The 27,019-nt window shown below is 45.0% G+C and overlaps 1 protein-coding gene across 7 annotated transcripts in view; it reads left to right on the top strand.

Moving 5' to 3' along the window:
• The window catches only part of Myt1 (myelin transcription factor 1), a 62,929-nt gene extending 43,908 nt beyond the window's left edge, over positions 1-19,021 (top strand). For 3 of the 7 annotated variants that reach the window (XM_052724133.1, XM_052724135.1, XM_052724134.1), the window contains 10 exons: positions 311-465; positions 1,268-1,330; positions 1,455-1,523; positions 5,078-5,140; positions 5,560-5,643; positions 11,281-11,502; positions 13,230-13,321; positions 14,022-14,125; positions 16,675-16,818; positions 17,181-19,021. In XM_052724133.1, coding sequence (XP_052580093.1) covers positions 311-465; positions 1,268-1,330; positions 1,455-1,523; positions 5,078-5,140; positions 5,560-5,643; positions 11,281-11,502; positions 13,230-13,321; positions 14,022-14,125; positions 16,675-16,818; positions 17,181-17,321 — 1,137 coding nt within the window. In that variant the 3' untranslated portion in view covers positions 17,322-19,021. The other 4 variants (XM_052724139.1, XM_052724137.1, XM_052724138.1 and 1 more) reach the window with 4 other exon arrangements.
• The last annotated feature ends 7,998 nt before the right edge of the window (positions 19,022-27,019 follow it).

Genomic DNA, 27,019 nt, shown 5'->3' on the forward strand with positions numbered 1-27,019 from the left:
CAGCAACCTTATTTAGTGCCTACTAGCACTTTAGTCCTAAAGATTACTGCATCCAGGTGTTCATTCTCTGGTAATTTGGTGGAGGTTGGCCAAAGCAAGTGTCCTGGCTTCCATAGTGTGGTCTTATGTCTTGAGGTAGCTAGGTCTTCCTCCCTCTTTCATAAGATAAAACATCTTATGGATACTACTGAATGGTCTCTCTTTGTTGCCCACTAGGTTGGACATCTGGCTTCCTTTCCAGTTGTTAAAATATTCCCTGCTGGTTTTTTTTGTTTTTGTTTTTGTTTTGTTTTTGTTTTTGTTTTTTCAGTCAGAGCCAGCAGCACATTCTTTTGCTTCTTCTGAAGCAGATGATCAGGAGGTGTCAGAAGAGAACTTTGAGGAGCGGAAGTACCCAGGGGAAGTCACCCTGACCAACTTTAAGCTGAAGTTTCTCTCCAAGGACATAAAGAAGGAGCTTCTCACGTAAGTGCTGTTTTGGCAGGCTGGCCTCCCAGGAATCTTAGGAAAGCAGGCCTGGTCCCAGAACTCAGCAACCACCTAAATCTAGGTAGCTCACAGTGATGAGTTTTCTCTCATCTCTGCACTGAGCTGGGTATGAACATGATCCTCTGAAAGCAATTAAGAACCAGGAAGCTCCTCTGGTACAGCCCACAATCCAGAACAGAACAGAGCAAGATGAGGATTGTAGTCATGGGCAGAGAGGTTCACAGATACCAGCTCTCAGTTCTGGCAGCTGCTGGACCCCAGGCAGGAATAAGCAGAGCTTTTCATCAACTTCTAATGCCACATGTTCTTAAAATACTATGAAGGGTTATGCCTAGCACTTTTTCCACTGGTGATCTAACCCTCACCTGTGCTCATAGCTAATTTTATGGAGGATATAGGGATCCTCCTTTCTTTATACTGCACCTCACTAGTTTCTTCCTATCTTGGTGCCAGGCCTTCCCAGGGTGGCTGGATCTATGTTCTCATTCTCAGAGAAGATTGTGCTGCTTTAGGAGCTGGAGAAGGGAGGAGTGCCCCATCCACATGTTTATGAGCACATATGTGTACGCTATGTGTACACCTAGCACTCATGCTTCAGAGGCATCCTTACCTGAAATTCCCTTTCCTTCTTGAGTTAAGTTGTATAAGAGAAATTTCCAGTCCCAGAAGTGAGGGCTGTGATCTGAGGATGTCCACTTGCCCTTAGTTGACTCGTTCTGGGGGAAGGCCTGCAAGTGTGCATGGTCCTCTGTTCTGATGCTCTTTTTCCTTTGTCCAGCTGTCCCACCCCTGGCTGTGACGGCAGTGGTCATATCACCGGGAACTATGCCTCCCATCGCAGGTTCGTGCCCTGCTCCTCTGGCCTGGCTCCAGTGCTTTGTGTGTATGTGTGTGGGGGGGCCTTTCTCCTCATCTCCTCTGCTCCCCTCTGTGGCTCACCCCATATCCCATCTCTTCTCTTTCAGCCTCTCTGGTTGCCCTCTTGCTGACAAGAGCCTCAGAAACCTCATGGCTGCCCACTCTGCTGACCTCAAGTATGTTTGCGCTCACTGACTGCCTATCTCTTGGGCAGCTCCTTGGCTTTGCTCTCTCCTTTATGAGGCTCCTACCAAGTCAGCCTTCTCTAAGGTACCATCCCAGGCCGGCTCTGCTTTCCTGGGATGGGGAAGAGGAGCAGGGCTTGAAAGGGCTGACTCTGCTTGGCTGGGCTGTTGTCCTTGCACCTGTGACTCCTGCTTTGAGCAATCTGACCTCTCAGTACTGTCCATCTCACTTGTTGGATCAGAGCTCCTGTACTGCTCCAGGCCTTTCCCACTCCCAAGAACTCTGACAGGGCTGCCGGGCCTGCTTTTCCTACTACCGTTCTAAATACTGAGAAAAGCTGGAACTTAGCTGTGGCTTAGTAGCTATAGGCTACAGGGCTCTTGTCAAACAAACTACCACTAACAGTGCCAGAGAATGCTCCTTGCTTTCCTTCTCCCCATGCCTTGGCTGCTCTGTTTCTCCCTGGTGTCCTCCCAGTCCTACTCAATGCTCTTGCCTTCTCTTTGCTGGCCCTCTCCAAGCTTCTGTGCCTCTCTGCCTTAACAAATAGGCAGAGCAGGCTCTGTGGACACCTACAACTGTCAGTTTGCCTGACAGGCCTCAGAAGTGAGGAGCAAGCACCCAGAGGTTTCCAGGCATCTGTTCTCTTGGAGCTGGAGCTGGGGCCTCCATTGTCTCTGGCTTTTATTTTCTCTGTTGACTTGTGACATTAAAGCCTCCATGACCCTGAGCTGTGGTCACCTTGTTCAGGGGACCAGAGCTGAGTAGAGACCTTGGAAGAGAATGATACTCTCCTGTTGTTCTGTTCCTCATAGCTTGACCAGGGCCCTCCCTTTCATATTCCTTTGTGATAGAGGCTCTGAATCCAGGCCAAGACTCACTGAATCTGTTTGGGGAACAGACAGGTGATAGATACTGAAACCTTTTGGACAAGGAGCTAGAATGTGACAGCAGAAGGGACTTGAGCTGATCTATGCCAGGACAGAAATCCATGGGTTTCCAGTACCCAGTCTGTGTTCTACTCTAACCAGCTCCATTCCTTCTGGTAGTGAATATTAGATTTATACCTTGTAGGCTCACATAGTTTCTCATCCACTCACTAACATTGTAGTCTAGTCCTGAAACTCAAAGTTGGAGAACAGTCCGTAGGCTCAGTGAACACCTCCCCACACTTTTTATTACCTTTTTTATATTTTTGCCTACCCTCACACCTATTTTTATAACCAATTCTGCTTACTTTTCCAACTATGATTAGGGTTTATGAATTTCCAACACAGGGCCTAGAAAACTCTCTATTTCAGGATATAACCATACATTCTGTGGCCCTAAAACAGATATTGAGGGCCAACAGGAGGAAACTTGGCTGATCCAGCCAGGAAATAGCCCCCAGGAAGGTCTGCACTCTAAGCCTGTGAAAGACTGTAACACAAAACTTCTGTGGACACAGCAGAGAATAGTCTCCTTGTATGGGTGGGTGTCTCAGGTGTCCCTACTGCCTCCAAAGCTCTTCTTGTCCCAGAGTTCTTTCTGAGTTCATTGCCTCATTGCTCCAGACTCCAGTGTGGTCTGAGAAGAAGGTGACTGTGACCTCTTTCACACAGTTTCTGATACCCCAGTGCTCCTGGGATCCTTGTTCTGTCAGGGTAGGCATCAGGCTTGTCAAAGCATTGCAAATGGAATTCTTTTTGTGGCCTCCCTATAAATGGAAAAATACAGACATGCTCAGGCATATTCTCTGTTTTTAAGCAAGTTCCAGGGTCATTTACTCTCCTTCTTTGTGTGATCAGGGACTGCCTTGAGCTGCTCGGTTCACCGTAGTGTAAGTATACATACTACTCCACACTGTGGAGGAATGTCAGGCTATAAGGAGGGTGGGCAGCACCTCTGCAGCACAGGAATGAGGCACAGAGGGAAATCTGAGATGCCTCCAAGGCAGAATCATCACTTAGGTGTAGATTCTTCCTCCTTTTCAGGCAAGGCACTTAGAAGTAGATGATAGACAGAATGGAGGCAGCTCTAGTTCTTGTGGCAGCCTCCATAAGGAGGATATCAAAGATACCCAGTCCTCTTACTTTGTGGACACTTTCTTCTTTGAGCGTAACTTTCAGGAAAGCCATCAAACAACACATTAGCAAGGAATACAAGCCTGTGTACTAGGCATCTGCTTGTTCTCTGGGAGCCATAGACCCTCCCAAGACTCACTGGTGCTATTGAGTATATATCTGCATCTCATCCCTGGTACCATTCATAGCTCAGAGGCCTGGGTTGCTATGTGGCCACTGGGTGACCACCTTTTTTGCTTTGAACCTCTGCTGGATGCAGGAGCCCTGGGCCTCAGACAGCTTCTTCCCACTGAAAGGAGAAAGAAACTATTTTTGGTTCCCTGTACTTGGACTTCTGGACAGCAGGACCACCATGGTGGTAATGTAGAATCTATACCACTATATGGCCTCATGAATACTAGAGAAAGATTTCGTGGGTCATCTGCCTGAGAACCAAAGAAGCATCCAGTATGTGATATTGTGAGGGACCCAAGGAATCTGGGAAGACACACAGAGAAAGATCTGAGGGGCCAGAAAAAAAGTCATAAGATGTGACGCCAGCTGTGCCATTCTCTAGGATGCCAGACTCCTAGCTTCTCTCCTTCATATAAGAAGTACTATGTTTCAAAGGTCAGATACTGTTTGTGTACAGAAAGTCAGAAGCTTCCCAAGGCTAGGGTGCCATGGAGCAGCACTTTGAGTAACCAACACCAAATACTTACTGTTTCCCATAGGATGGCACTGTAATTAGGGGCAAGATGCAAAACAGCAGATCTAATGAGATGGGTCTACCTCTAAGTCAACCCCATTCAATCAACAACTGCTACGGTTTTCCATTTGGGAGAAAATAACTCAAGAAAAGTCCATGTTTATAATATTAAAGTATAATTTCTACCACTTTATGGAATATGTTCATGAGAAATTTTTTATGTATTTGCTTGGATTTTGTATTCTGTGTTTCTTATTTTACCCTTGCTGGGGTCCATCAACCTGTAAAAGCCATTGGTTGAGTTCTACATTCACCAAGCAGGGATCAGGTCTTCAGTGGCCATATAGTAGGTACTCATGGGTACCTCTGAGTTCTTATGATTAGACCTAAAGCTTAGATGTGTTCTGGATAACCAGATATGACTGAAACTCAATAAAAGGCTAAGCTGGGAGCCCACCATCTTCTTTGGATGCAATGAACACAGCAGGCCTATCTTGGTGTTCAGTGTAAAAGCTAATCTCATTCAGCTACTCTTTTCTTGGCTTTCTGGGCTCCCCTGGGAGTGGCTGGGCTTAGTACTGAGTCAGTGATATGGCCTTATTGACATTGAATACCTGTTACACTGGCAATGACAGGCTAACGTATGTGATGCTCCTTTGCAAGGAGGTGTATAATAGGAGGGTCGTTGTTCAAAAGATCTAGAGCTTAGAATGATGATGGACCCATTTAAGAGCTGAATCCAAAGGGGAAAATATCTTTATAGGTTCTGGTCTCATCTTATGTTTCTCTGCAGGTGCCCCACACCTGGCTGTGATGGCTCTGGCCACATAACAGGGAACTATGCTTCACACCGGAGGTGAGTGGGGCCAAGGGTAGTAGTGAAAGTTCTGATTTAGACAAAGTTCTACTATTCTGAATAAGATATTAAAGTTGCCAACAGCTAGAGTCCATTTGCATCTCTTTTGAATTGTTGGTGCTCCCAGAATTGCTCAGGTATCCCTATGCAGTAAAATCAAAAGGCAAAGTATCAAGTCAGAAGCTCCTGGAGATATTTCCCATTTCTGATTGTTCTGATGCCCTGTTTGAAGGTTGTATGTGAGCCAACTCTGTTCCACAAGAAAGCATAACTGATGAGTCAGCTGACTGATTGATCCTTTCTTCCCTCCTTCCCACCCCCACAGGGGGCCACAGAACTTGAGGGAGTAGCATGAGGCAGACAGTGAGGGAGCTGCTGTTCTGGGACTGAGGTGGCATGTTTTCCTCTTTCAAAACCAGTTTGTCAGGCTGCCCACGTGCCAAGAAGAGCGGACTCAAGGTGGCGCCTACCAAGGATGACAAGGAGGACCCTGAGTTGATGAAGTATGTTGGGTTATGGGGCTCCTTCATTGTTTTGAAAAATTGTTGGGTTTTTTTTTGTATGTTACAACTAAACAACAAAAAATCAAAATAATGTCTTTTAAATACAAATCTGGGATATCAGAATTTGGGAGGTTAGAAGCAGGATCACTGAGTGTGTAAGCCTGCCTGAGCTACTTAATGAGAGCCTGTCTCAAAACCAAAACAAAATGAAACAACTTATTCTAGATTTTCCTCATATTTGGCCATTAAATTGATTGATGATAATATTCATTTAGAAGAACTGGAACCTGACACATTGTTTCCTGGATATTGAACACTGAGCATGTTCTGTGGGTTCAGGTCAGAGGTATTTTGGTGGGTGTTTGGGAAGCTAAGTACTCTACTGCCCTGAAGTGGTTCTGGGATCCCCACAGGTCTTGCAGTCTGTATTTTGTCTGGCAAAGAGGTTTAGGTGTAAAGTTTTAGAGGGCAGTACATTAGGAAGATACTGCATATTTGAATATTATGAGTCAGATCACTAGTACATCTGTCTAGAGCAGTGGTTCTCAACCTTCCCAATGCTTCAATCCTTTAATACAGTTCCTCATGTTGGGTGACCCCCAACCACAAAATTATTTTTGTTACTACTTCATAACCGTAATTTTGCTACTGTTATGAATTATAATGTAAAATTTGTGTTTTCTGATGACCTTAGGCAAGTCTTGTAGGTTGTTCAACCAACAGATTGAGAACCTTTTGTCTAGAGCTAGTTAAGCAGGAGAGCCTGGGAGAGTTGAAACTGAAAACTGGACCTAACCTAGGGACTAAAGAAGATATCCTTGGTTTTTATTTTCTCTCCTTTACAAATTGTTTTCTTTTTCTGATTATCAGTTAGATACAGATAAATTCCCTAGCTTAACAATGAAGGGTCGTTCATTGAAGTAAACACTCATAGCTAGTGTTTTGGCCTTAGCTTGTGCATGTACCCAGCTGAATCAGTTCCAAGGTCTGAGCTATCTGATGCTGGGATAATTTTTTTTTTTTTGAGACAGGATTTCTTTGTGTAGCCTTGGCTGTCCTGAAACTAGCTCTGTAGACCAGGCTGATCTCTGACTCACAGAGATCTGCCTGCCTCTACCTCCCAAGTTCTGGGATTAAAAGCGTGAGCCACCACTACCTGGCTAGGGTAATTTTTTTAAAGTAGTTTTTACAAGCTGGGCCACCTTTAATCTCAGCACTCTGGAAGCAGAAACAGCATGTCTCTGTAATTTCAAGACCAGCCTGGCCTGGTCCACATAGTAAATTTTAGAACAGCAAGGGCTACATGGGGAGATTTACAGATATATAACTTTATCTTGACACTGAAGTCATCATATATAAAGGGCAAAGTTAGGGCCTTTATATTTGTTTTTATTCTTCACTTAACTTTAAAAACACTATATAGTTGGATATTAAAAACAGTTGCAAGTAGTTTATCATCCTCATACTTATCTATTATAATGGTACCATATTTCCTGATTTAGATAAAAGTCTTCCAATTTTATCTGATGCATTTGATTAGTTTCTTTCATTTTCTTCCTCTCAGGAAGGGGCTTTTCTGCAAAGAGAGTTTATCAAGGGAGAGAAGGATATTTTCTGGAACTTGAAGATTAGTTATCCCTTTTCTTATGGTATACAATAAATTTGCATGTCTTCATCTAGAACACATTTGATATCTCTATGCTTGGTAATTTGACCTTGATGGGAGGTGATAAGTATGATTTGGTTGTCAGGCGTAGATATTAGCTTTTGGAAGGCACACATGTGTATGTTCATACACATGAAAAAAAATCTTATTGAGTAAAAATGGTGTGGTCCTTCTGATCTAAGACAATAACACCTCTTGGCTTTGTCTTGGCTCTTTGTTTCCTTCCTTATGGAGTGTTATTTTCTGACCATCTTTCATGACCTTGTCTGTAGCTAGAGTTTTTCTGGTCCTGCCTGCCCATGGTCAGGACAAATCTCTCTCACCTGCCAGTCCCGCAGCTGCTCGGACCCAATCAAACACACAGAGACTTATATTACTTATAAACTGTATGGCCATGGCAGGCTTTTTGTTATCTAGTTCTTATATCTTAAATTAACCCATTTCTATAAATCTATACCTTGCCACATGGCTCTTGGCTTACCGGTATCTTACATGTTGCTACTCATGGCGGCAGCTGGCAGCGTCTCTCTGACTCAGCCTTCCACTTCCCAGAATTCTCCTCTCTCCTTGTTCCACCTACACTATCCTTCCTGCCTGGCTACTGGCCAATCAGCGTTTTATTTATCAATCAATCATAGCAACATATATTTACAGCATAGAGGACATCCCACAGCACTTGTCAATATAATCTCTAAAATATTCTTTCAAACTACCTTCTTCCCATTACAGCTTTTGCATCTATCCTTAGGACTTACCTGTTTTCTATGGCACTGGCTCTCCATGAACACAGGCAGAGTTTGTGGAACCATTCCTGTGCTATCAGATAAACCCTTATTTGCATTCCAGTAATTCCTTTCTTACCATCTTGGTCTGATTGTCTTTTACAAATCCTTTTGCAGAGTCATTTTTTGTTGTTGTTATTGTTGCACCTTTCCATAAATCTCCTGAAGTTACTGAGAACCTGTGAATAACATTTGTAACTCCCCTTTCTCTCTGTATCTTTCCTCTTCTTCCTCAAAATACATAGAAGATATCCATTGGAGAACTAAAACCACCACCTGCTTTAACCACCTAGATTGCCTATTCTATTAATTTCTTATATTCATTTCATATATATTTCCTACATTTTCTATATATTTCTTATATTCATTTCATTGCCTATTATAATTTCCCCCAATTAGGAATCAGAGACCACTTTTTAAGCTTGGAGAATTTGTTTTAACTTTTCTTCATTTGATATCAGGGTGGTACTTCAAAGCTAGTTTCCTATAATCCGTTTTCATTTTTTCTTGGGGAAATTGGGTTTGACCATCAAAATATCATAGTAAGAGGCTTCTTTCATAATTTGCTATAGCCAATTAATGGGCTAGTACTTCAGTGAGAGGAACAGAAAAGAACACATAGCAATGTTCCATTACCTCACCAGGGGTTCCAGAAAGTTCCCACATCTTTTGTGGATCTTTTTTCTTTTTCTTTCTTTTTTTTTTTGGATTTATTTATTGTGTATAGAGTGTTCTGTCTGCATGCATGCCTGCAAACCAGAAGAGGGCATCAGATTTCATTATAGATGGTTTTGAGCCATCATGTGGTTGCTGGGAATTGAACTCAGGATCTCTGGAAGAACAGTCAGTGCTCTTAACCTCTAAGCCATCTCTCCAGCCCCCAAGATTTATTTATTTTATGTATATGGATGCTTTGTCTGCTTATCTATCTGCACATCAGAAGAGGTCATCTGATCCTACGAGACTACAATTATAGATGGTTGTGAGCCACCATATGGGTACTGGGAATTGAACTCGGGATATCTGAAAGAGCAGCCAGTGCTGTTAACCACTGAGCCATCTATCCAACTCTTCTTTTGTGGATCTTAAGTGACACAAGTCCCTGAAGCAAAAATACAGTTGACTACCTCCATTCTCCTGGTGCAAAGTGGGGGGGTGATGATATTGTTATACCCAGAATCCCTCAAAGACCATCAAGAGACCAAATCCCATGCAAAAGCAAAGAGTCTTTTTATTGTTACGAGTTAACCCAGGTCTCTCTGTTTGTCTTACACAGCAGCAGGGCAGGAGAGACCCTGAGTAGCAATGGGGCAGGGTTTTTATAGGGGGAAAGCAGGTCGGTGTGCATGTGGGGTCTTGGGGTCTACAGACTACATAGGAACAGACTCAGGATTGGTTTATGTGAGTGGCAATCATGTTAGTAACTTTTAATTGGCTAGGGTTAGTTGGGAGTTACAGTTATTCATTTTTGGACAGGCCTGGACAAGTCCCAGGCTTTGTTCCTGAGCTGCTGTGGAGGTTGGCTGGCCTAGCACGTACTGACTGTGGGGGCTGGCTCAGTGACCCAGGCTGGGTCCTATCTCCCTGTCCCTGCTGGCAGGGGCATCAGTGATTAATTGTCTTTTGTCCATGGCTTGCCTAGAAACTGCTTGCTCAGTCTCAGGAAACTGAAATTGAGGACTGATCTCTGAGAGAAGACTGAGCAGCCTGCTATGGGGTCTGCTTGGTTCTTTCAATATGTCTTCTGGGGGCTTATGGACAAATCCTTGTATGTGATACAGTCTGTGGGTGCTTGTATCATGAAGAGTCTCAATGTGATGTCAAAGCCAATGATTTTGAAGATTTGACACCTTGGTTAAAAGAAAATAATCACTCCTGAATACTGCTTACACATGAGATTCCGTGAACAGCAGCAATTCCTACTTGCAAGGAGATTAGGAGTTTTTCAAGTGGTTAGAAAATTTTACCTGTCTGGCCCTTTGAGCTTGTGATTTTGGGTACTCAGTAGGGGTCTCATCCCAGCCCTCAGGTTGGCTGTCTTTGCATCCAGATTTGAGGAACTAGACATTGAATGTGACTATCTAGAGCCCTGTGTGTGTGTGTGTGTGTGTGTGTGTGTGTGTGTGTGTGTGTGTGTGTGTGTGTGTGTGTGTGGTGGTGGGGGGCTATTGGTGTGTCCTTGTTATGATCAACTTGTGCTGACCTTGGGTACTTCCTATGTTGTCTGAGGCCTATGGGGGCTGGAGGAGCAAGAAAGGAAAGAGAGGCAAGAGAGAGGATCCTGGCAAAGGTGGATAGGAAACTATCTCCAAGGGTTTCCTAGAGATGAGGTGGGGTGCTACTTTGCTGCTGTCACCTTGCTACTCTCTGGCTGGGCATTGTGCCCTATGCTCCAGGAGCAGGATACAGCAGGAGACTATCTGGTAGCACGAGATTGCTTCTGGCCCTCTGTCTTCCTGAAGATGTCCTGCCCTGACTTCTTTGGATCCACAGAGAACTCTGTAAAGTAGGGCAGCATTATCCTTGGGTCCTGTGTATTTGCCAGGTGCTTAGCATATAGTGAATATGTGACTAATGATGACTTGATAGAGTTTCATTTTTTGGAGAGGACTGGAAGTTTTTAGATTGAAGATCTTGTTCTGGGGCATGGGTAGGTTCCTGGAGGCCCTGCTCCCCAGATCTCACTGGTCCAAGCCAATCCTTCATACACCAAACCTGAGAAATCTGTCATCCCCATCTATTTTATTGCCATAGGACTTGTGTCTCTGTCTTCAAATGCCTGGAAAAAAAAGGAAGCACTGCTCCTAGCCAGCCTCCAGCAGGGTGATTATGGGAAATCAGAGCCAAGACTTTACTGTCTGAGCACTGTGTTCTCTAGACACCCTTGGCTACCATGCCATGATAAGTCTCAGCTCTGAAGCTGTAGGTTAACAGGACCTATTGATCTGCCTGGCCTAGGGTGTCCTCACCATCCTCCTGATTTACAGGCCCTGCTATGCAATGGCCAAGGGGAAAGAGGGAGAGGGACAGCAGCTTCATCTGGAAGGCCAACTATGGGATTTGGCTGGCTTTTTGCTTCACTCAAAAGTACAAAGTACATGATGCTGGGTCTCTAGAGCCTGGCTTTGCAGGGCTCCCAGGTCCTCCTACCCAGGGCCCCTGTGGTCACCTCAGTCTTTCTGTGTCTAGGTGCCCAGTTCCAGGCTGTGTGGGACTCGGCCATATCAGCGGCAAATATGCCTCTCACAGGAGTGCTTCTGGCTGCCCGCTGGCTGCTCGGAGGCAGAAAGAGGGAGCTCTCAATGGTTCAACTTTCTCCTGGAAGTCACTGAAGAATGAAGGCCCTACTTGTCCAACCCCAGGCTGTGATGGCTCTGGCCATGCCAATGGCAGTTTCCTCACCCACCGGAGGTACCTGACCCCACATGTCAGCAATCAGGGACCTTTTGGCTGGGACATAACCCCTGGGGGTAGGAGCAAGCCAGTACTCAGTGGGACCAGCAGTTCTGCAAAGGAAAGCAAGACCCAAGTAGGTAGCTGAATGAGAGAAGTCATGGAGGCTGTTGGTACCAGATGGTGTTTGATTTGCTTTCAGAATGTGTTTGTTCTCATAAGTGTCCCTCTGTGCCCTAGTATTTATTGTCCCTATGAGCAGTGCTATGCTAAATATGGATACCATGAATGGACTCCTGTCTCTGCCCATATTGACTTCTTGTCTCCTGTACCTTGTGTCCTGCCTCTTACATTGGGGGCCTTTTTTTTAAATTTTGGGCAAAGGCTCTTGCTTGCTTTGCAAGGGACCTGGTTAACTAGACCTCTTCTTGCCTAGGCAGTGCTCATTTTATCACCTGCCCACAATACCTACCACAGGTCTGAGTTGGCCTTGCTTCACTAGACCCCCTTCCACTCTGTTCTAAGAAGTCACTAATCTTATCCAGTAACCTTTGTCTGGAATGAAAGCCAATGCATACTCCCTTCTTTCTTCCTCTCCCTTTCTTCTTTTCTTCTTTCTTCTCTCCCTTATTTCTTCTTCCACCTACAAAGTTGGTTAATGTATCCATTCAACAAAAACATTTACAGAGAGTCCACCTAATACCAAGGAGTAGAGACAGAGAAGAGAACAAAAGAACGACAATCCTTTGCCTTTTTGAGTGTATTTTGGGTATGGTGGTGGGGGGGACAGATGGTATAAACAAATAAGAGTTACTGAATTTGGTGAATGGTGATCAGGGATCAGGGGGAAACAGCAGAGTAGTGGGCAAAAAAGTACTCTGGAGAAAAAGCCAGAAGCTTACTCTCCTTTAGATGTGTGTAGGAAAAGCCCTCATACAGCTGGAACTGGGGAGGGCCTGGCATACCTACTTGGTGAGGTGACAAAGGAAAGGAGGCAGAACTTTGTGAGCAAGTATCTAGTCAATTGCCTCTGAGAGTAAGTGTCCTAGTTGGGAGCACAGAAAAAATAGGGTCTCATTTGGGCAGCTGGGATGGCCACAGGATTATAGACCATAAGGGAAATGCCAAGGCCAGAGAAGAGGATGCAGGAGCCTGGGCCATGTGGTCAGGGTAGTCGAACTCTGTGCTTCCAAAGTATATTTCACTTAGGCTCCACCTTGATTTATGATGTGGGTGAAATCATTGCAAAAACATGAAATAGTGTGCGATAATCCACATACTTTCTGCTTGAATAGCTATATTCAAGGAATCACCTGTGAATGCTGGTACATCCATATCCTGAAGGATCTCTCAGGGGGTGGGAGGTTGGCTCTGAGGACACCTCTCAGAGTTCAGTGCTACAGAGTGCCAGCAGGTGGGAGCATGCAGGCCTCAACCCCTGCCCAGAGAGAGGAATAACACCTGGAGGCAGCAATGCCCTGGTTCCTTTAGTACCTGTGGACAGCCATGACTGTGCCAAACAGGAAGGGCTCTGAGGGAGCACCTTCCTGGGCCCCTTTCCTAGAGTGCAGCCTTGCTCACCAGGCAGGGCAGGCAGCTGAGGTGAAGTAGTGCCACCACAGGAAGGCATGCAGGGTCATCTGGGTGAGATGGAATATGCTTGGTGTGGTCCTGATGTGGGATCATGGACCTACCAATGCACTATGTCCCTGAACTGGTCAGTGATGTGTAACTTCTGCTTCTAGTTTATCTGGATGTCCCAGAGCAACCTTTGCTGGAAAGAAAGGAAAACTCTCAGGTGATGAGATTCTCAGCCCAAAGTTCAAGACAAGTGATGGTGAGGATGCCCTTCTGGGATGTCCCTTCTTATCATTCTCTCTGTACTGTGGGAAGGGTATGGGGAAGCTGAGCTCCCTTGAGAATAATCCATGGTAGAGATAGTTCTTGCCCTGAGCCAACTGGCCTATTAACCTTATCCCTGAAGTTCTCGATGCCTGGGTCCAGGCCCTCTGGCTTCACTTGATGGTCATGTTCTCTCTGACCTTGGGTTTGGTGACCATATGGATCAGAGTATGATGGGAGGGCACCAAAAGCCATGTCCATGAGTTTGTGAACATTGTGGCCCCTCTCACTTAGGCAAGGAGATTCTCTTTGAACGCAGTTCCCTTTGGTCATAGCAGTTAATGTCTCTGAAGAGACCCGGGTATCCCACAAAGGTCAAGGCATGAGGAAAATAGTACTGTTCTCAGTTTCCAAGATTTCCCAATATCCATGCCCAAGAGAGGAGCTCAGGGCTTGGCAACTGGCTAACTTCTACACAAAGACCTCCCTTTCTGTCTCCAAAGCAGTTGGACAGAACCACAGCTGGTTTGTCTTTCTTTCTTTCTTTCTTCCTTTCTTTCTTCCTTCCTTTCTTTCTTTCTTTCTTTCTTTCTTTCTTTCTTTCTTTCTTTCTTTCTTTCTTCCTTCCTTCCTTCCTTCCTTCCTTCCTTCCTTCCTTTCTTTCTTTCTTTCTTTCTTTCTTTCTTTTCTGGCAGTGCTGGAGAATGATGAGGAGATCAAGCAACTGAATCAGGAGATACGAGACCTGAATGAGTCCAATTCAGAGATGGAGGCTGCCATGGTACAGCTACAGTCCCAGGTAGGTGGCACTACTCTACTTGACTCTGCCCTATCATCCAGAACCAGCCTGTAGATTGCTGCTTCCATCAGTATCACTGGTGCTGAACTGATGGAAGCACAGCACACAACACACAGTGCACTGGTTAGCTGCCCACTCACTGCATTGCCTGGGAGTCTTCTAGGTAGCCAGTGTTAGTCAACCTCTTGGATCACTCCTTTGGCAAGAGCAATCTGTTAGTGTTCTGGCTTTGCTAGTACTGGTTGTTCAATTCATGTTTCCAGTCTCATTAGCACTGGCAGCTCACCTGCTCTGTTCCTGCCTAGACCAGCACAGCCACATACCAGTGCAGGGCTTGCCCATCCCCACCTAAAGAGCTCCTTGCTTTCCTCAATAGAATGTGGGTTAGATTAGAACTTTTCTACTCCCTTGTTCAGGACTTGCTCTTGGAGGAAAGCCTTTAGTGTTGAGTGCTAGTGAGCATGGTTGTTGCTTGGCAACAGGGCTACTGCCCTACCTTCTGGCTGCTCAGTGGGTCTAGAACGGAGCTGGTGCTTTGTGAGTGTCCCCTAATGTGTGGAGAGACAAAAGGACAGGAAATGTACCCAGAACCCATCAAGGGCGGAGAGGACAAATAGGAAAACAGCAGGCCCTTTTCTGGAGGCAGCAGTCATGACATTTCCATTCCATATGTCTTGATCTAGTTTCTCCATGGGCTAATGCCATTTCAAGATCCTGTGTATGTGTAGCACCAATCATGGAGTCAGGAAAAGTTTGTACTATGTGTCCTGTACATGTTGATGTCTTGTCCCCCAGTATCGTTGGAAGTAACAAGAGAAGGGAAAGAGTCTTTTATCTGTGACCATCACCATTTTCTACCTATGTCTTTGGATGAGATACAGTGTAGTATAGGTCATTTCTCAGAGTCTCCAGAGCCTTCATCCTTCTGATAGCACATCTTATCTCTCTATTTGCCCAAACTCATATTTTTTAGCTTAATTTTTGTTAAAGATTTCATTTTTGTTTTTAATTACATACATTTGTATATGTCTGTATATGGGGTTGTGCACATTTGTGATTTGCCCAGAAGAAAGCTTTGAATCCCCAGAGACTATGAACCACCTGATGTGGGTGCTGGGAAATGAACCTGGATCCTCTCCAAGAGCAGTACACACTCTTAACTTCTGAATCATCTCTCCAGCTCTTTAGATTTGTGGGGTTTTTTTTTTTTTTTTTTTTTTGGTTTTTCGAGACAGGGTTTCTCTGTGTAGCTTTGCGCCTTTCCTGGAACTCACTTGGTAGCCCAGGCTGGCCTCAAACTCACAGAGATCCGCCTGGCTCTGCCTCCCGAGTGCTGGGATTAAAGGCGTGCGCCACCACCGCCCAGCAGATTTGTTTATTTTTATTTATATATTTACTTATTTGGGTGTGTGTATGTGTGTGTGTAAGTGCCTATGGAGGCCAGAGATGTCAGATATTCCTGGAGCTAGTTACAGGTAGTATTGAGTCACCTGATAGAGGTTCTGGGATCCAAACTTTGGACCTCTGAAAGAGCAATAGCACTCTTAGTCATCTCTCTAGCCTCAAAACTAATTTTTAAAGAGCCTGGTGTGGTGGTACTCAGCTACTCAGGAGACTGAGGCAGGAGGACTATGTGAGCTCATAGTTTAAGAGCATCCTGGACCAAACAGAGAGATGACACCATCTTTAAACCACAAAACAAAGCCTATCTTTAAAAGACTGATTACTTCTTTTTACTAGCATTCCTTTGGAAGTCCTAGCCATCTAGTTGTGGAAGGGATGAAGGAAAAGGAATGCAGGTCTTTAGAACTACTTTAGTCACCACTGGTAGAGCAGAGCACTCAGCCTCATCTGCAGCTTCCAAATGGAGCTCACTGTCCTTGTCTCATGTCACACATTGTCTTCCCATAAGTTCTGTCTTTTACTCCTTGAAGATATACAGTTAAGTCAGGGGCTGTCTTTTAACAGTAGGAACCCCAGAAACAGCAAAATCCTATGTAAGTTCATTGCCAGGGTGTGGAAGATGAAGAAATTTGTCTGTATTTAGCCTAGAGAAGATGTGCCTGGAGCCTAGGCAGTCAGCTCACTGGTCTTTTGTGGGAGAAAAGACTCAAAGGTAGGGGCAACCTAATACCCACAAGTTGAATGCAATTATTCTTATCCTACAGAAAGGAACAGGAAGCCTGACAAAGTAAGAGCACAGCTGGAATGGGCAGAGATTGAGCTCAGGGTGTCTTGGAGTCTGTGCTTTTACCCCACCACCAGGAGGGGCAAAGGCAGAGAAAGCCACATGTAGACTTTGGTACCTGGCATACCAGCTCCTACCTCCTTTGGACAGAGGCTACTTCCAAAGGACTTTTGCTCTCTCCATTCAGGGGCCAGGGCTCTACCATCTCTTTCCCTAGATGGGGCACCCCACAGGGAGCAGGACCAAGCCTCTTTCCCACAAATGAGCTTTGTTTTTTCCTAGACTACTGTGAGGCATGGCCAGTGCTTTCACAGTAAGCCAGGGCCAAGGGAAGGTAGCATTTTCTATGTCTTTGCAACAGATCTCTTCCATGGAGAAGAACCTGAAGAACATTGAGGAGGAGAACAAGCTCATTGAGGAGCAGAATGAGGCCCTGTTTCTGGAACTGTCTGGGCTGAGCCAGGCCCTCATCCAAAGTCTTGCCAATATCCGCCTTCCACACATGGTAAGCAACAAATCACCTGTGGGTATTACAGATGAGCTAACAACCACCCTAGGGACAGTTCAAGGGTAGGAAGAGTGAGTGTACCTCACTGCTCTGTTTATGAGTCCTGAGGAAAGGATCCTGTGGGAAGGGTCCCATCCCTTTGGTAATGTTCTCAGTGCTCTGGTAGAGTAGCTGTAGGCTATGGATCTAGTCCTGAGTAGCTCATGAATTGGGGTATAAAGGGATTCCAATGATGGTGAGTCTTGTTGACTTTTAGTTTTGGCAGGGGTGGATTAGACCTGGGGTTGAGGCTTTCCAACTAGTTTCTACTATGTGGGGTCCACTATAGTAGGGCCTGCTAACCTGGTTCTATTCTCTAGGAACCAATATGTGAACAGAATTTTGATGCCTATGTGAACACCCTCACTGACATGTACTCCAATCAGGACTGCTACCAGAACCCGGAGAACAAAGGCCTTCTGGAAACGATCAAGCAAGCTGTGAGGGGCATTCAGGTTTAGGCTGCACTTTGCAGAGGAGTCCCTGCTCTGCTCCTCACAGTGGGGACTTCTGACTTACAGCTACTTCTAATTGGCAGTCTGGATAGAGCCTTGGGCAGCTTACCCAAAGGGGAGCCTGGAAATCAGTGTCTCCTATGATGTCCCCATTAGGCCCAGGCATGAAGACCTATGTGAGTGCCTGGGGATACTGAAGTATTACAAAGTGATTTATTTTTGTTTTTTGAAAGAAATCTGAAGAGCAGCTCAAAGTCTCCAGTGGAAGCTCATGGACAAGGTTCTCAGGGAAGTTTTGGAGTTTGCAGCCACAGTATTCCATTGTCTGTTGAGGTTGGGAGGGCAGCCATGGACTTGGTGGGTGTTAGTCTGAGCAGGAGGGCATACCTAGGCTTCTGGTTATGCTCACTGATGCCCACGTGGCAAGCATGTTTTGTGTTTTCATTTAATTCAGCTTTGTGTTAAAGGTGCACAATGCTCTGCTTCAGAGGTGAATCTAGGAACAGGCCTTCCAGATGGCAGTCTACACAGTTGATGAGCATCATAGAAAGTCAGCTGAAGGTATTTTTCACTTGGAGGCCCTGAAAATCAGCCACTTGCCTGGGCAGCAGATACCTGTAGGTCATGCAGACCTGCTTCCTCCTGGCTCCAGTCTTTAAACCCCTGGCCTGGGCTCTAAGTCCAGGACCACTGGGCCAGGCCTCTGGTTTCTGTACTTCCACCCAGGTGCTAGACCCATCGTTATTATCTTTTCCTGTGTAGGCTTGCTCTCTGTATCCAAGGTGACTCAGGTGGGGACAGTGAGATCAGAGGTAATTGTTAATGAGAGACCACCAAGATTTCACTTCTTTTTAGATCCATTCAAGATGTGAAAAGGGTAAACTTTAATTTAATGTGTTAAAAACACAATGTTCTTACTGTGTAAATAGAGTCCAAGTCAATTGTGACTGCAATTCCAAATTAGTATTTAAAAGTAGAGAAATTGCACTTCCTGGAAGACACTGAAAGTAGCTAGTTTATTCTGTAAATTATTTAATTTTGTCATGATATAAGTATTTATATTCATACCCTCTTATGTTAATGTCTTGTATTTATTATTTTTATTTATTAATTTTATACTATTTCAACTAGACTATACACTAGGGCATCATAAGAGTTACATAAGTTAAATCAAAACAAAAACATTTATTTGACTATAAGATAGCCCACAAAGAATCTTGATATAACTCCTAGTTATAATTTTGATGCAACTGAGTTATTTTTTATATATTTTGTTATTTATTCTTTTAATAATGGAATTTTTTAAAAAAGTATTTTGTAACTGAGAAATTTTGATAATTTGGGTTTTCTCCCCATTGGTCCAGCAGAGAGAAAGGTGTTCTGGTTTTCTTTTTCCCTTTGAGTTCCTTTTGACAGGCCAATAACAGCAAATGGAATTCTGTATTTATTATTATTTACGTGTAGTGCAGATGTGTGTGCTCTGGTGTTTCTTGTGTTGCATTTGTGGAGGTTCTTATGGATGATTCATGTTGCTGTGAGGGAGTACTGGCCATGATCAATTCTAGGCAGTTGCCTGGACTCACTGGCCAAGCTGCCCAGGACCTTGATACCCCAATACTGTGACCCTCCTTCCTCAGGAAACACGTTGGACCCACAGTACTTCGTGGTGTGTTTGGAGGGTGATTTCTAATAAAAGTCTAACTGTGCATAGGTGCTATGGTCTGTGAGGAGACTGCTACTCTGCTCCTTGTGCTTCAGGGAGGACTGTGTGGGTAGTCATGGTAAGAAGGCTCTTCCATTTAAGTCTTTCTCTGGTACCAATGTGGATCAGCCAACACTTCTGCTGGACCTGCCTTCCCCGCAAGTGTGGTTCTTCAAGGTCTAACTCACTGCACCCTACCTTTTCCCATGAGTCAGGCATGTCCAAGTCATGTTTTTTTTCCAGGAGTTTTCTCTTAGAGTCAGGAAGAATCAGTCATTCTGTTTGAGTTGCTAGATTAGAGGTATGTAGTGTACCTGTGCTTCCATACCATCTTTCTAGCCATGAGTGGATGAGAGCTTAGACATTCTGGAGGGAGGCAGAGGTAAGAACTGAGTTAGAAGGTAGAGGAAGAGAGAGCTCTCTGATGACCTCAGAGCTATTAGATCTAGCTATGCCTGAACATAGTCTACTCTTGGACTTCCTGTATGTGAGGCAGTGGGTTCCTTTTATTTGTTTTAGCTCATGTGCTTTGGCTTTTTTGCCCTTCAGAGGCACCTTCCCACTGTCACACTTTCATGACAGGTACATTTCTAGTTTTCCCAAGTTCATATTTGCATTTAAGGCAAGTCAGATTCAACCTGACCTCTCTAGGAATGTTGCCTAGAGTTCTTCTGATATAGAGACAGAACCCATCTTCCCTGACAAATTCTTAGAAACTCTGGGCTTTATTTCCAGCTTCTGTTCCAGTCAGGTAAGGCCCTGGGTTCTGGGGCCACACACCGGTGGACCATGCAGAATCTGCATGACTGTGAGGAAGAACTACTGGGGATTTCCTTGGCCAAGGCTACACCATGGATAGTAGTGGTCTGGGGATGCAACCTTTCACATGGACATAGGTGCTATGGCATGGGCCAGGGTGTGGGCAAGCAGAGCATCTTTGCTGCAAACTGAGCTCATCTTAGGTTATAAAAACTGTGATGGTCCTTGATGGAGTAAAAGAGGAGAGGGTGTTCCCAGGACCCCAATATGGCTGCCTACAGAGGTAAGTAACTGAGACTGCAGAAGAATGAGATGCCATGGGAGGAAAGGCCCACATCTGCCCTCATGTGAGAATCACAGCCCTTGTGTTTGGGTCATTAGCCCTGTTCTATCACTGCCCATAGTTTTCTTCCTTTTGATTTTGAAGGGTTGTTTAGCCTGTCATATACTGTAGGTAGAGTTTTCCTGCCTGGCCCACAGTCAGGACAAATCTCTCTCACCTGCCAGTCCCACAGCCTTTCAAACCCGACCAAGTAAACACAGAGACTTATTTTGCTTACAAACTGTATGGCCGTGGCAGGCTTCTTGCTAACTGTTCTTACAGCTTAAATTAACCCATTTCTATTAATCTATACCTTGCCACGTGGCTTGTGGCTTACCGGCATCTTCACATGCTGTTTCTCATCGTGGCAGCTGGCAGTGTCTCTCTCTCTCAGCCTTCCACTTCCCAGCTTTATTCTCCTCCTTGTCCCGCCTACACTTCCTGCCTAGCCAATGGCCAATCAGTGTTTTATTTAATGACTAATCAGCAACACATTTGCCATACAGAACATCCCACAGCACTTCCCCCCCTTTTTTTTTTCAAAAAGGAAGGTTTTAACCTTAACAAAGTAAAATTACATATAATTTGGGAATTTGGGCGTAGCTTCTCTTACTACTTCCTGCTGGAGGGGGGCGCTGTATCTTATGGGGAAACAAAGAAAATTTTAGGATTATGGAATAGTCCATGAGGCTGCATCGTCTGAGCCAGTTGCCTTGAAACCATTCTGGATGTTGGATCATCTGGGCCATGGTGTCATAGGAGACCTTTCAGGGGGTCTTGGCTGATCAAACCTGATATATCTTAATCTGGAACAAATCCATAGCCTCTGGCTTTCTGTGGAAACAAAAGAGACTCTTTTCCAAAGCAATATATCCTTATATCCAAATTTTGAAGTCAAGGTATCTTTAAAATATACATTTTGGCATAACTCAACACTTTTACAATCAAATGTTTTTCTGCAGTTAAAAATCCCAAAGACAACACAATCCAGATTCTCTGTGTAATATCCATTTTTACGTGGCTTATTTTTTATACTACCTTTACTGTCTCTTTAAAGACTTTATTTTTTAAAACTATGTATTTGTTTATATAACTTTATATATCACCTTTTTTGTCTCTTTCAAGCCTACGTATATTTTACACACATTGTAAACTATTACATCTGAATCTGTCTTATTGTGAATCTATTGCTTTAAGCTGCAGCAGCTGTGGCTGCTGGCTCCGCCCACCTCAGCTTCCCATCATGGCTACGTTTACCACCAGCTCTGGGAGCTATCATGGGTCTATGCTTTTATCCAAGCAGCGTGTAGTCCAGAAACCTCTTTTTTTGTTTTATACCTGCAAAGGCTAAATCCACCACGCAGCTTAATGTGCCACTTGCAGAGGCCTCATTCCCGCCAAACTGCAGGTCGAGCACGCACACCAGAAACCCACAAGGAGCTCAAACCAGCAGCTGCTGCTCATTTGAGAGAGACAATTAGGAACTGTTTTTAGCTCCGTTTTAGAATCTTTTTTCTCAGTTTTAGGTGGAAACTCTTGCCACCACGTTGGACGCCATTTGTAGGTAGAGTTTTCCTGCCTGGCCCACAGTCAGGACAAATCTCTCTCACCTGCCAGTCCCACAGTCTTTCAAACCCGACCAAGTAAACACAGAGACTTATTTTGCTTACAAACTGTATGGCCGTGGCAGGCTTCTTGCTAACTGTTCTTACAGCTTAAATTAACCCATTTCTATTAATCTATACCTTGCCACGTGGCTTGTGGCTTACCGGCATCTTCACATGCTGTTTCTCATCGTGGCAGCTGGCAGTGTCTCTCTCTCTCAGCCTTCCACTTCCCAGCTTTATTCTCCTCCTTGTCCCGCCTACACTTCCTGCCTAGCCAATGGCCAATCAGTGTTTTATTTAATGACTAATCAGCAACACATTTGCCATACAGAACATCCCACAGCAATATACTGTTGAAATAGCACATGTCAGGGGAACTGCCCACCCCAGTCTCCAACCTAGAGCTTCTTCATAATCATATACAGCATGAACAAATGGCCTAGGAAACACAAAGGGTTTACTTAAAGAATCTCCAAATAATTCCAAAGAGCTGCAATGCCAAAAATCACCAAAGTGTGTGAAAGCAGTTTGTGAAGGGCAGGAGCTCATCCTTAGTGAGTTTTGTTAAGATCAGATGACACATCTATCTGTTTCTGGTCTTTGTGGAGCTTTCAAGTACTACACATAACTAAGAACACAATGTAGGGGGAGGAAGACTCTAGAGGTCACTGTCACAGCTGTAGTGGTTATGTATGTATGGGTCACAGAGGACTTTAGAAGTAGGAGACTTGTGGGCAACTGAGCAAAGAACAGTACCTAGTTTCAGGCTCTAAATGGAGTCCTGGTCTGTCTGATGCACAACTACCTTTAGCAGCAGCTCCAGCCCAGGGCTGGCCAGGAACTGAGCAGTTGATGGCCATGACTATATGATCAAATCTTCCTTTGGCTTCCCTAAGATGGGTGGTTGTTAAGATTTCTAATGGATGCCATGTTTGGGATCTGGCTGGTGGTTTGTCATACAGGGAGTTCTTAGAAAGGGAAACTCTAGGGAAGAGAACCCTTTCTTTTTAAAGAGGTTCAAGTGTTTGGAGAATTGTTTGGTCCTATAGATCTTTTGGAGTTTTCCACACCCTGTTCTTCTAGTTCCAGGATTCTGGGAGGAACTGGGATCCTCTTATTGGGGCTCCCAATCCTTAATGTCTTTCAGATTAAAGTGCTCAGCTTTTGGGCACTACAATACCCTGAACTCTTGATGGTTAAGTTCACTGAACTCAGCAGGCCTGGACCTGGACATGGCTCTATAGGGCAAGCAGTTCTTCCAGCCTCAGGAAGGTGGGACCATGGCTATTTCCAGGGTGTTAGAAAGATACACAACCCCACAGTTGGCAGTGGCATGAGAGACTCAACACTAGGAAGATGCTGTCTCTTGCTTAGAGGGACTGGCCAGTCCACTAGTTTGCTGGGTGCTGGAAGGGGAGTTGCCTTAAAGTCACAGCAGATGTCCTCTAGAATTCATTTTGGTGAATTCCTCCCATAGTGAAGCCTTTCCTCCCAGCTTGTAAATATCCTCTTACTCTTTCAAGAAAATAAACTTCTAGTTTCTCTACAGGGGAGGGATCATTCTCCAGTTGTGGTTGGGACCTGGGGGTCTGCAGCTTCTGAAAACATTTGCCAAGATCATCTTTGTTTGAACACTAGCACATTTCCAGAAGAACCTAGTGCTGCCAGTTCTTGGGGTGGGGGTGGGTGATTTAAAGGCTAGATTTTGTTGGTTCTGAGCTTCCTATACTCTGGCTAGAATTCAGCATTTTGTGGCATTTGTCTCCCATTGAAAAGCTTTCTGGCCTCTGAAAACATTATTGCCTCCTCTCCCACATCCCAATCCCTGAAAATTTATGCCTTAAAAGCTGTTATTTAAGCTGGGTGGTAGTGGCACATGCCTTAATCCCAGAATTTGGGAGGCAGAGGCAGGTGAATTTCAGTGAGTTCCAGGCCAGCTTGGTCTACAGAATGAGTTCCAGGGCTTACACAGAGAAACCTTGTTTGGAAAAACCAAAACCAAACAATCAAACAAAGCTGTTATTTAGATGAGTTTTGAAAGGGAATGAAAAAAAGTACATTTGAACATCTGCACTCTCTCTCTCCAACTGAATGCTGTGCTCAAGGTCACCAGCAAGAGACTGCTCCCTATACAGAGATGGATCATTTCAGTATGGGATCGGCACCTCCATGACTGACTGGAGCCTCAGGCTTAGGAGGACTTGCCCATTAACTACTTATAAGTGGCCCACTGGGGGCTGATATAGCACAGGTATGAAAGGGTTCCTACTTAGCTGATTGTGGGCCTTATAATGAAGATGGAATCTACTACTCAGGGGTTGCAATCTCTATGCTGTTCCCTTTGCTATGCCTAAAAGGAGGTAGAGTGTGGACTTTGTCAATAAGAGCTTCAGAATAAGTTAAAGATAGAACCCACAGCACCATGATTGTGGATGTCTCAGCCAGTCCAAGGATGCTGACTTGACAGAGCACTGCTCCAGGTTGTTCTTCCTAGATTCTCCTGTAGTCCCTGCCTCAACTGCCTTCTCTCAGTGTCTGTAATATGCAGACAAGCCAGAGTGCTGACTTATCTGAAGCCTGACTGCTCTTTCTTCCCCTCTTACACCCTAGTTGACCTTTAGTGCTGCTCCTTGGGGGTTTTTCCCAGCCCACATTTGGCTGATGTCTGCAGTTCAGTGGAGAACTCCACGTATCTCCCAAGGCTATTTATCTCAGTCTGACACCTTCTGGGGTTCTACTTGGACATTTCACACCTCCAGTGACTAGGGAAGCCCACTAGCTGCTCCAAGTCTGAACCTCCCTGGACTCAATAAGTCACCAGTCTGTCAGCTCCTAATCCCCACTCATTAAAGATCTCATGGCCACACCAGAGTTGCCAAAATGGACCACCACTGTGTCTCCTTGAAACACCTACCTGTTAGTATTGCTGTCTGGATAGCCAACCATCGAATGGCCCCAAAGAGGGCAAGTGTACAGAGGGGAGGAAGAATGGATGTTTATTTGGGTCCTTCATAAGGTAACACATGAACATTGTACTAGGGCATGAGCTGTGCTCTGCACAGGTTGTGGGCAGAGTCTCTTGAACTCCAGGATAACCCTCTCCCTATAATAGTTATGACAGTTGGTCAAGGTCTCTATTTGTGTTGATTTGGGCTTCAGAAGAGTGGCTATTTGCAGCCCCCAAAACCATTGCAGGTCCCAGAGGATATACCTAGAACTCACAAAGTTAGAGCACATAGTACAACTCCACTATCTATGGAGTCACTCCAGAACACCCAGTAACATCAAGATGAGAGGCATCTTGCAGTGGCAGTGGGGTGGGGCATGGCAGTGGGGTGGGGCATGGACAGCCTTGCTTTCCTCACCAGAGTTCAGGGAGAAAAGACTGAGTAGGATAGTACTAACACATCCCCAGCACCTGCAAGTGAGTGTGCCTCATTGTACCTCCTCATCTCTGCCCCAAGAATACCTTCTGCCAACTGGGCACACTATTACTTGTTTCTTTCATACCCTGTCAAATATATTTTCCTTATCTTTAACTCTGTCATAGCTCTCTTTATAGAAGCCCAAACAGAAGAAGACAATATGATAATGTTTAGAACTGAAAATGGTGAGGAGAGATAAAGACCAAGCAGAAGTGCTGGAAAGTTCCATGTGGGACCCTCAGCACCACTGCTTTGGAATCCTTGACTCCCTCAGGCACCAAACCTCAGCCCTGAGCAGGATGAAGAGAATTATAGACTGAGTCTGAACTGAGCCCTTTTACCTGCACAAGCTCCTGCCATCTCTCAACTACTTGTGTTATAGGCGGTGAGACTGTCCCATTTACAGATGGGGAAACTGAGGCCCAGTAAACTTCTCTGAGTTGTATAGAGACTGGTTGTGTTGACAAGATTTGCCTGTAGGCTTTTCACTCTAGGCCTGGTGCCTTAGATGAGACGTGGTAATGGACACTAGAAACCATTTATTGAAGAGAAGGGGTGCTACCCAATCATCTGGATCTTCACAGAGTTATCAGACACAGTGGGTGTCCAAGAGGGCAGAGAAAAGGGGGTTATAATCGATCCCAGGTCAGTAGAGGAAGACATAGATCAAACTGGTGGCTTTCTCCAGCCTCAGGAAAGCTATGCACTTTCTGGATATCCTTCAGGTGCTGAAGGAGTGGACAGGCTGACGCCATTGTTTCCTGGGTCCAGAGTAGATTACCATTATAGGCAAATAGCACACAGTACTAAGTAAATGGAGGGAGAGATAGGTTAGGGAACTTCAGTACTAGCCTTAAGTCACTGGAAATATCTGGGTGGGTGCTGGGACAGGGTAGAAAAAATGTACATGGTGACTCATCACACAAATGCTATCCCTGGACTGCCTGTGGGAAGCCAACTTGGAGCTGGCCTCTCAAGACCTGGCAGATACCCAGGTATCTCTCCCTGTGCCTGGCACCCCTGCCTTTCACAGTCAGTGGCCTCAGGTCACTCACCACATCTGACATTGAAAGGACATCCCCAGGCTTGTTTTACTGTCTCTGCACTTCCCATCTATGTTAGCTATCATGCTTGACTGGAGTCCACCCTGTTGTTTGTGACTATCAGATATCTGTTACCACAGCTGCCACATGGGCTTGGAACCACCACACAAGGCTCTCCTATTTATACCTAAAGACCTAGATGACACCCATAGGTGTCTATTGCTGTCATCTATTGCTGTCATCTTCTCTTAACTATGCTGGGGCTAACATCAGCTGCAGTTTTCCAGCACAGCTTTTTACTCTCAGGGAACCTCCTCTTGAGTTTCTCTCTTAGAGTTCATAAGAGACAACAAGGAGTGAATACTGGCAGAAGCTAGTTCAGGAGAAGGGGATCCTGAGCTTTAGACAATGTTATTAATGCCAGAGACCGTGGGTCCCACCTCCTAAAAGTGTCCCTCCTCAGGGTAGTTCCACCCTAGGAGCTTTTGCAGATGGCCTTTGTAAGGACTCCATGTCAGCAGGGTTTCAGATATGAACATATGGTCCTTATATAGGCCCAGCCATGGTGATACCAAATGGATACTTGCAGACATTTCCCAGGGCCCTTGTAAGACTAATTATTACAAAAAATAGTTTTACGACGAGAAATTATTTTTGAAGACCTTCCCTTCCAAACTATTCTACACGTGTTTTTAGATCTGCATCTTCATGTAGTAGCTGTGGTGAATAGCAGACAGACTTAGGTAGCTGTCTGACAACTGTTAATTCCATTCTAAAAAAGGAGGAGGAGGAGGAGGAGGAGGAGGAGGAGGAGGAGGAGGAGGAGGAGAAGGAGGAGAAGAAAAA

This window comes from Peromyscus californicus, unplaced genomic scaffold, assembly GCF_007827085.1.
Source record: "Peromyscus californicus insignis strain IS unplaced genomic scaffold, ASM782708v3 Scaffold_7__1_contigs__length_154581171, whole genome shotgun sequence".
NCBI lineage: Eukaryota > Metazoa > Chordata > Mammalia > Rodentia > Cricetidae > Peromyscus > Peromyscus californicus.